The sequence below is a fragment of the Calidris pugnax genome, unplaced genomic scaffold (assembly GCF_001431845.1).
Source record: "Calidris pugnax isolate Ruff unplaced genomic scaffold, ASM143184v1 scaffold52, whole genome shotgun sequence".
Classification (NCBI taxonomy): Eukaryota; Metazoa; Chordata; class Aves; order Charadriiformes; family Scolopacidae; genus Calidris; species Calidris pugnax.
Window position 1 is genome coordinate 957,173 of NW_015090811.1, and position 9,969 is coordinate 967,141.

Consider the following 9,969-nt stretch of genomic DNA (forward strand, 5'->3'; position numbering starts at 1 on the left):
AGCAGTGTATTTAGCATGGTCTGTCTAGATCTTAATTTTGGCAAGCCCAACATGCACCAGTGTGAGATTGCAGTCATTGCTCTTGTAATTTATGCTTATATACTGCTCTCTGTGAGGTTTTTTTGGGTTGTTTTTTTTAGCTCTGTGGGTTACTGCCTAATCAGCCAGACCGATCATTAGCTGATGGGAAATACCTGTTCTTAATTGTCTCTTTCTGGAAGCAATCACACCTGGGTGGCTTATTCAAAATAGTGGTAATGAGGGCCAACCTTCCTCTAAAATTTACAGCAGAAATGGTTGGGATCTTCATATACTTTTTGCTTTTGCTAAGTTTGAAATAATGTTCATAGTGTATCGTGTAGCTTGTTCCACTGTTCTGCTGCTTTCACTTTTTGATTGAAATTGTGGGAAGATCTAGAGTTAGCCAATGGGAAAAGAATTTGAATAAAAGAAAAATCCTTCTTCAAAAAAAGTACCATTTTTCTTAAGAAAAAAACGCCATTGATTTCTCCACCAGCCCAAAGAAAAGTCAGCTTTCCAATAAGTTCTGGTCTCTATATAGAAAAGTATTTACTTGGGGAAAGGCACTAAACAGAATGGAAAGTACACGGGATACTGAACCACAAAGGCAGTGCTTGGCTCTTATTTAGTGTCATGTAAAATTCAAATATCTATCAGAGACTAATTCTATAGTTGAGAGAGTTTAGCAGAAAGATTGGAACATGCTTGTGTTTTAGTCATGCGACTAATGACTTTTTTGAAAGTTTTATACTTTTTACAATTGTACCGTGTAAAATCAAAATACCACGTTTTGCATGGCTGAATTGACTCCTCTGCCATTTAAAGATTAACTTGTTTATTAAGTAATACAGAGAGAATATGGACAAAATTCATTAGTTTTACCGTAACATTCTTGCTTTTCACTTAAAAGGCTATATGTCACCAGGTGATGAAAAGGTTATTCATAAATTAAGAATAAGAAAATGTTTTTAATGTCTACAGGGAAAACCTTCCTATTGATGCTATGGAGATGAAATTTTAAGTAATTAAAATACAAAATATATTTTCTGTTCTAATTTTCACAATGTAAAATGGGAAGGGAAGGAAAAAAAAATCATAAAGAAAAATGTTGCTATCTTCCTTTTGCAATTCCCTGTTACCTGACTTACTATTCAGGTAAGTTGAATTGGGAAGCTTTTGTGCATCTTCAGCATCAGCCCTCTGAAAAATTTGGTATTTCGTGAAACCTGAAATTCAGATACTTGAACAAACTGTTTGTCTGGACACTTCTAATTCAGGAAGATACAAATCACAAAAGAAAATCTAAGGAGATTTCTCAGAAATTCTGTTGCATTTAAAAATACTCTCCACCTCCTCTCCTGTTGCTCTTGCCTTTGGATTATTGTCAAGGAAAGCCTTCTGCAATTTCAACAACGGGCCTAATCCTGTAATCAGATCCAGGCACAGATTGTTGAGTTCAGTGAAATATATGTGGGTTTAGTGGATATAAGTCAAATTGCAGGATTACAGATTTATTTTTCAATATTTAGAATTTTTTTGCTTTTTGCACTCAATCTGAAAAATGGAAATGGATGAGTCAACTTGATCTTTCGGAATATCTGGATTGTGAGCAACCAGAGGGGAAAGTATTAATCCAGATGCACATTTTAAATGTTACTGTCATGCAGAAATTAAGTTCTTTGTCAATTAACACCGATGAGTAGGAGTACATTCCTACTTGGCTGTCTAGTTGCATGTAGTCTGACTCTCAGCAAAAGACTTTGACAGGTTTTACTTGCATCTGTGATTCCATCAGGAGTTCAAAAGAATCTTGAAACAACTTCTGGTATTTGGGATTTTATAATTTACACAGCACGTAAACTTGCTACTTGAGTATTTTGACACTACATAGGATTTACCCTTTCTTACCTTTACTAATTTCAATACTAAAATTCTCCTCTTCTAAATGATTATAAGATTTCTTACTCTTATATAACACCTTAAATGGCAACTGCTTTTAACCTCAGGGTGACCTGCATTTCAGTAAGCAGTGAAGTAATCTGGACTTTCACAATGTAAAGTAGCTAAAAGAGCACCAGTCCAGTAAATAGTTCTTTGAAGTCTTGACCAAGGTAGGTATAATTTTTCTGGGACAGTCTAAGCTAGAAAAGCCAATAAACCTGCATGCTTTTTTTAAAATGAGACTTGCAGAGCAACCAGTTGGCAGCTTTGAGTAGGAGTTTGCAAGCATATGGAGTGTAATGACAAATGAAATGTGATGCTAACGGAGTCACGTACATTAGAAGTAAGTCTCAGCTTACTCCCACACATTAATGGGTATCTAGGCCAGGGTCCTACAGAAAAATTCAACTCTGATACCAAATCTCCGTGGTACTTTTCTGAGATGCTAACAATCAAATTGTGTTGGTTCTAACAATCGAATCGTGTTGGTGCTAATGAAAATCCAGATTCCAAGAAGCTATTAGAGAAAAAGGACATGATAGTAGATACTTGGGTAATGCACACCTTATCCACACTTAAAGCCATAAAGGAAAGATGTATAATAATGACAAAGTGCGTGTGATATTGAAGTATGGCAGTCAGTGATTTGATAGTCACAAAAGAGATCGAAGAGAAGAATGTCTGAGCATTCGGTGACAAAATTACGCTTCCACATGAAAATAGATCCATTCACTTCAGAGAGTGAGACGAAAGAGAGGGATGTGATTGTGGCAATATAAAGAGAAGAGTCTAGAGAAAGTAAACTGGGATGTGGAATTTCTCTTTTCACCACTCAAGGACAAAGACATCCAATGAAGTGAAAGGCAACAAATTGAAACCAAACACAAAGTACTTCTCTTACGGAAAACGTGACCACAGAGATCTTTGCTGGGTATTCTCTGAGGTCGTGAGACTGGTAGAATTTAAAAAAAGAAAGAAATTGCCTCAGAGCAATCAGAACTGCCTATAGTACATTGAATAAAGGCATTCTGTGTATTATATAGATTCTGTATTCTTGGTTTAGGATACAAGGCGCATGCTGGGTTGTAGGATTTTTTTCTTTGTAAGTTGTGCTGTAGTTTTAATTTGTAAGGCTTCTTGTATCTTGTTCTGAAACAACAAAGATATTACAGCTGGAGCAGTGTGCTGGACTAATTGGACGTACTGGTCTCATCTGCAGTGCCACCTCTTCTATTCCTGTCAACAAAATATCATTGAGTTTTTTTAATACTCAGTTCCTGAATACATTTACAAGTAGGCTGACTACCTGAATTAAGGTCTGTAAGCTCATCAGATGGGAGACCAGTCTTCCAAGGTGCTAAGAGCTCTGATGAGAAATATACCTTGGGGTACCATAAGCATCACCACACTATGCAAAATAAAGCCTTCAGGGTGAAAATACAGGGTATTACTGAGAATATTACAGGTCACAGGAGCAAGCTTAAGTGCTGTAATAAAAAAAAAAAAAAACAATTTGATTGAAATACATGATTAGGCTGAGTGGGCATTTCTTTGTCTCTTACTAAACATAAAAAATTTATTTGGGTTTAAGATAAGGAACTCCAAACCAAGATTTTTCTCTAAGGGTTGCAAAATTACTGTTTTCTTTTGGCATGTGTTGTATAGCTCAAATGCCCAATAGAGCTTTGAAAGGGGCTCAAACGAGGATAACAAAATACAGCTGCCCAGAAGGTAGAATTTGCAGAAGTGACCAATAAACTTATCAAGAATCCTGTTAACTGACATGTTTACAAAGGCAGCACACACGTAATGTGAGACATGCTTAACAGGACTTGCTGATGTGCATGGATCTGTCGCCCTTTTTGCCTTGGGTATAGAATTATAGTATCTATCCATTGTCACCTGTGTAAATGTTCTTGCACATCCTGTGTTTATTCTAATATATTTTTTGAAACTTTGAGTCTTAATGGGTCCGAAAAGGAACAGAAGGTTAAGGGCATGAATGTTTAATGCATGATTGTAGTATTTACTTAGGTTGTGATTCATTTTTTACAGACTTAAAGATGATGTTAGTGTTGGAGTGGTACCACACTGTGTTTTCAGGTGGCCTTTCTGTTAACAGTTAAGGAAACAAAAGCTGTTAGAATTTTGCTTAGTGTTGCAGATGAGCAGATGCTGCATGCCCTGTGTTTTAAAGTAACAGGGTCGAAACTTCATCCTGACTTTCAGGATAGCATTACTGAAGGCTTGCAACTGATGTCTAGAACTAGTAAAATTTGTAGCAATCTAGTATGTTTTACTACGTACAGTCCCAAAGGGAATGATTCAGGGCTTTTGCTGATGAGATTTAAGTTAAGCAGCTGAACCAAGAGGTTTACTTCAGCTCTGAGTGTGTGTAGCAGTAATGAGATCTGGGGAGAGACATCTTAAACTGCTGTCTCTTGTGCTTTTGCCTTGCATTAGTAATAGAACTAGTGGCTGTCGGTGTGAGAATCAAAATAAATGGGTAACAATTAGATGAATAGTCCCAAGCTTTTCCTCCTTTGACAGCCTTCAGCTAGAGTTTTGGTGTTAAACATTTCGTGCAGGATCAGAAATGCAAAATGGTGTATAGCTGTCTCACCGGGGTGAATAGATTAGATTTTCATGGTTGTGTATCTCTCCGTTGAGAAAGCTTTTATTCCTTTAACTGCCAGTTGTCCTCTGTCATTACTATGGATTTTATGCAGGTACAATAAATGTATATCGAATCCTTGTTATGTCTTTCTGATGAAACTCAGATTAAATGGTGGTGTGTGTCTTGCTTCCTGCAAGGTGCTGGGTATATTCCAATAGGTCTGGTTGTCTAGCCAGAGAAGAAAAGTAATGAAACATCCACTGACTTAAGAAGGAGTAGGCTTGGACCGAAATGGAAACGCTGATAAAGAGGGATTGAAAACAAACAAGGCTGAGAAAACCTAGTTCCATGTGGTTTTTACAACAAATAATTCTCCTCAGCTTCTCTTAAATATAACAAGAGGAAAAAAAATACCAAATTTTTCTGGAGGAAGTCTATATTGTACCTAATGCACAAATAAAATTCTTTATGTATAAATATTTGCCGTATAAAGTCATAATCTTTTTATTCCAGTGGTTGCATTTGAAAGTCTTGTGTTCAAGGACTGTCTTTCATTCTGTCCAGTTTACTGGTGCTCTGGACAGTGCCAGGCTCTTTTAATATCCATAGTGTAGGAGAGTACTACAAATTTAAGAGGTAAACGGTGCCATTGAAGGTGTTGTCAGGAGGTATTTTAATGCAACTCCTATGTACAAAGCTCTTATTCTTCCCTGCTTGGTGGACAAAAGTGTTGGGGTTTTTGGCAGTGTTTGGTTTTTTTTAAGTACTTCACTCTTGCTGTTGAGCCACTTGAAATGTGTTTCCTTTTCCTCTCCAGATAACAAGGAACTTTACCTTGCAAAGGCATTTCACAAGGCATTTCTAGAAGTTAATGAGGAAGGATCAGAAGCTGCTGCTGCCTCAGGTAGCTGACTGAAAAGCTGAACTAAATCAAATGTCTGGTTACTCTGTGTTAATTAATTTTTTAAAACTGGAAAGCTAAATAGCATGTAGCATAGCAACTATACTGCTTTTCAGAAGAGAATTCTGGAAACTTTGTGTTAGCGTTTTTTTAACATGTGTTCCAGGAAGTTTTGAGCATCCTGTGGAAAACCTCTTCTTCCTTACTTTGCTCATGATTGTCAGGAGGGTACAGACTGCAATTTATTCTTTCTTTATGGAACTTAAGCATTTGTAGTTTTTGATCTGCTAATTGAGATGGTCAGAGGCATTTGATCCAAAATAGTTAAAAGGAGCTGAGAGCTGTTACAATTTCATTTTAATAAGCTCATGCAAGATGGAAAGTGCTAAATGCAAAACCATAGCTGGCCACTATTAATGCTAGGAGGCCAGGGGAGGGTGGTTATTGTGGTTATCACATGCTTTTCCTGAAAATAAGTTACTTAGTTGCCAATATGTAGCATTAAGTGATTTCTAATTGCCTCTACTTGTACCAGTTTTTGAGGAAAGGAAGAATGGCTTCCCTGGTCATGAGTATCAGGACCTGGGTTAAATTGTAACTTAAATATGGGCAGAGATTACTGCCATGCGTGAGTCTGTATTAAGAGTGCAGTGAAAATGTAAAAGTATATGAAACACTAAGAAATAATACTACTGTCCTGGAGAAATCTGTGCATCTCCAAATAAAAATAAGAGTCAAATTCTGCCTGATTCCCAGTTAATTTTACTTTCAGCCTCTGCATTATTTAAAGACTGAAGCTAAAAGCTGCAAGATCAGCCCATTTAGTTGTTGCATATTCCATAGTTATTCAGGGTTACCTCTTACTATCAACTGCAGGCTTGGAGCTGTTTAAAACAGGTCAGCAGTGCTGTCTAGTGTAATGCATTTTCTTCCTAAAAGTGAGCAGGAATCCTAACTCCTCTTCAGGTTCTGGGTCTTATAATTTATAAGCTGCTCGTTCAGCCTGAGAAATTGTGCCACTCTCCCTTGTTAATCATTCTTAAAGCATAAATAGGCCTGCAAGTGCTCTGTGGGTCTCTCTCATTTTCAGTTAGATTTTTCATGCTATTTCTTGGTGACACTAAGTTCCAAGGGTGTGAAACTTGAATGTCTACTCATGAACTTCACAAGTATCTCTTCTGAAGAGCAGGATAATGTGCAGTGGTATTTAACAAGTTGCCTGTGTTCTTTTTCCTTTAGGAATGATTGCCATTAGCAGAATGGCAGTGCTGTATCCCCAAGTTATAGTTGATCATCCCTTTTTCTTTTTGGTCAGAAACAGAAGAACAGGTGAGAATATTGCAAACTCTTTGTTTTTCACAGTACTTCATCATGTATGCAAAAGAAAATTGCCCATTTTGATCAGTGAAATGGCATTGTATTATGGGTTTTCCTTAATTTGTCTTAAAATACCTAATATTGAAAGACTGACCTCTGACATAATACTGAAAAATATTCACAATTACATGATTAAAAACCCAGAGGAAGAAAAAAATCACCATTTTTTTCTTCAGAGAACACAGTGTTACGGTCCTGAATATCCATAATAATTGCATTCCGTAAGAGCTTGGCTGTAGTAAGACCAGTGAGATGTGTTCCCAGTACCAAATGATTTGCATAATGGGCAGATATTACAGCTATGAATAATTCTGTTGTGCTCTTGAAGTGTTCCGTGGCAGGCAAGGGATGAGAGCAGCACTCACTAGCAAAATGGGCAATGACTAAGGAGTTCCTCAGTTTCATATTTGTAATTTGTCTTAATGATGTGGATGTGTCTGGGTGACAAATCGTTACTCTACACCCACCTATGGGTCTGTGTGTTCTACAAGCAAACTCCAATAGGTTCAATTTGAGAGGTTTTTTTTCTGTGTTTGAGATCCCCATCATAGGTATCAATGTTTATTAAACCATGTAGATTGCAGAAATGGTAGGGTCACTTTTTTGCAAGGCATGATTCAAACTCTTAGTGTGGTTTTTTTGTTGTTTTTTTTTTTTTGAGCAAAACTAAATTGAGTATCCTTGCTGTAATACTTAGTCAAAAATGTGTTTTGAGGAGAGGGTATCTGACCTTTCCCCTGCTCAATATACAAAAAAAATCTCTCCCAAAAGAAAAGTTTCAATCACAACTGAGTAGAGTTTGTAGCCTTGAGGCAGTTCTTAATTTGAGTATCCTTGCTGTAATACTTAGTCAAAAATGTGTTTTGAGGAGAGGGTATCTGACCTTTCCCCTGCTCAATATACAAAAAAAATCTCTCCCAAAAGAAAAGTTTCAATCACAACTGAGTAGAGTTTGTAGCCTTGAGGCAGTTCTTAATGTTGCACAGTTGTTGTTGCATGTAGAAAGAGGAATTGCCAGTAACTATAGTTAAGGCTGAAAGCTTATTACTAATCTAGAAATCTAAGGTCAGAAACCTTTTTAAAAACTCTGTGGTAGTTACCCTTCTTCCCAAGAATACCCTAAGTGCTCATGATTGATTACTGTGTTTAAACAAGTTAGATAGAAATTTTATAAAACAGGAAAGATGTAAATGGTGATTAAATAGCGTAGGGGAGCAATATTCATCCAGAAAATTCCTTGTTGTGGGTTGTATGCTTTAATGGGGAGTAAATTTGTGAACTCAAAGTACTTATCTGTTAATGATCATTAGCTGATTGGCATGGAGCTTCTGGGGCTCACTTTTAATTCTGTGAGGAATATTGTCCAGCAGCTCATGCATTTGAGGGTCAGAAACAATCACAAAGGTTACTCTGATTTGGTGTTTGCACTCCAGTTAGGGTTAGCTGCCACCTTTGGAGCCCACCAGCCTAGAAACCAGTACTGTGTCATTAGTGCTTGAGATCAGTGGCAGTACTTCATGGGCTTTCATCAGAAGCATTGAAATGAAAGTGAACCTTTGTGATTTCTGGTGGGTTTGCAATCAAGCCTTCAGAATAAGCAGAGGGGCACCTAAATGCAGAGGGTTTCACTGTTCTTCTCTGCACTGTGTCAGTTCTAAATGCAAAGAGGTCCTCTTCTCTAGGACTGTTGATCCATTGCCTTTCATGGCTACCAAATTCTAAAATTTCTGTACCTCATGCTCTAGAACTTAGGAGTATTTGTCATCTTACAACCTCAACTTTTCCTCTTGGTTCTGACATCTTCCCTTCCTCCCTTCCCACTTTTTCCACAGGTACTGTCTTATTCATGGGAAGGGTAATGCACCCTGAAGCAATGAATACAAGTGGCCATGACTTTGAAGAGCTTTAACTGCCACCGGCTACCAAAAAGAGGAGATAAGCACATAAAGTTTGAAGTTAATATATTTAAGGTTTGCTGTGTTTTCCCCCAAGGTATTGTTTAAAATGCTTTCAGGATCTAACTGTGTGCAAGTCAGTTTCCAGAGGAAAGCTTACAGTATTAAAATAATGGTTCTGTTTCTGTCATTGTGATTGCTGTGTCTTTAAAATAAAATTGTGTACATGTCAACAACTGTTTCTTGTTCTAGTGAATTGTAAAGCAAAAAACTGCAAATCCATTATTTGTAATTATTTTACAGTCCAAAGACTGACTTGATCAATGAGACAGGAGCGGAATGTGTGCAGCTCTGAATAATGCAAACGGCAAACCTTAATGATAATTTATGGAGTTGAAGGACTACATCTGGAAAATGTGATCGTTTCCTGTTCCTGTAAAAGTAGTAAACAGCCTGCGATATGCTGTCTCATCAAACTTAATGGAACAAATTAAGCCTAGTGGATTTTCTTCTATAAGATAACTGTGGTAGACTTTGTGTGAGCTCTCCCACATGTGATTCTAAAATGTTGCTTTCTGAATGCAGCTGCATGTGACTCCGCAATTCACCTGCCGTGACTGTTGATGCCAATAAAATTTGATCGCATGAATATTTGAGACTAGTCAGTGTAGAATAGTTATGTATGTGACTGAAGTAAAATAGTTAAGTAGTAACGTCATTTGTGTGGACATATTTTTCTCCCCCAAAGTGGTTGTTCTACTTTATCCTAAGCTCTGCAGTATCTCACTTCAGGGGTCTAGAATGATCTTTCTCGGAGTCAAGAAAAAAAATTTAAAAAAAAACCAATCAAGACACTTAAAATTAAGTGTCTAAAAATATTCTATTCGTAAATGTTTTAAAGTGTCTAAAAATATTCTATTCGTAAATGTCTAAAGGAACAACATAATTCCTTTATTCTCAATAAAAAGTTAGGGAATACAACTGACAGAGGAGAATGACACACACCACAAGTAAATATTAGCAGGGAAATTAGTTGCTGTTTCCACTTACAAGAGGAGGAGAAGTACTAGTTGTCACAAAAGAAGCTTATAATTATTTCTTCTCTCATTGTGCAAAATATAAAAAGAAGTTTTTTTAAAAAGGTAAGAGAGAATAGGAGAAAAGAAGGGAGGAGCTGCTTTGAAACAGATCATAAATACAAAGTTTTGGATAATAAG

The 9,969-nt window shown here is 36.9% G+C and overlaps 1 protein-coding gene across 1 annotated transcript in view; it reads left to right on the forward strand.

Annotated features, from left to right (window-relative positions):
* Positions 1-9,582, forward strand: part of SERPINI1 (serpin peptidase inhibitor, clade I (neuroserpin), member 1) — a 49,390-nt gene extending 39,808 nt beyond the window's left edge. The window contains exons 7-9 of the mRNA XM_014938811.1: positions 5,397-5,483; positions 6,720-6,809; positions 8,690-9,582. Of these exons, the coding sequence (XP_014794297.1) occupies positions 5,397-5,483; positions 6,720-6,809; positions 8,690-8,766 (254 nt within the window). The 3' untranslated portion in view covers positions 8,767-9,582. The remainder of the gene's footprint in view (positions 1-5,396; positions 5,484-6,719; positions 6,810-8,689) is intronic.
* The last annotated feature ends 387 nt before the right edge of the window (positions 9,583-9,969 follow it).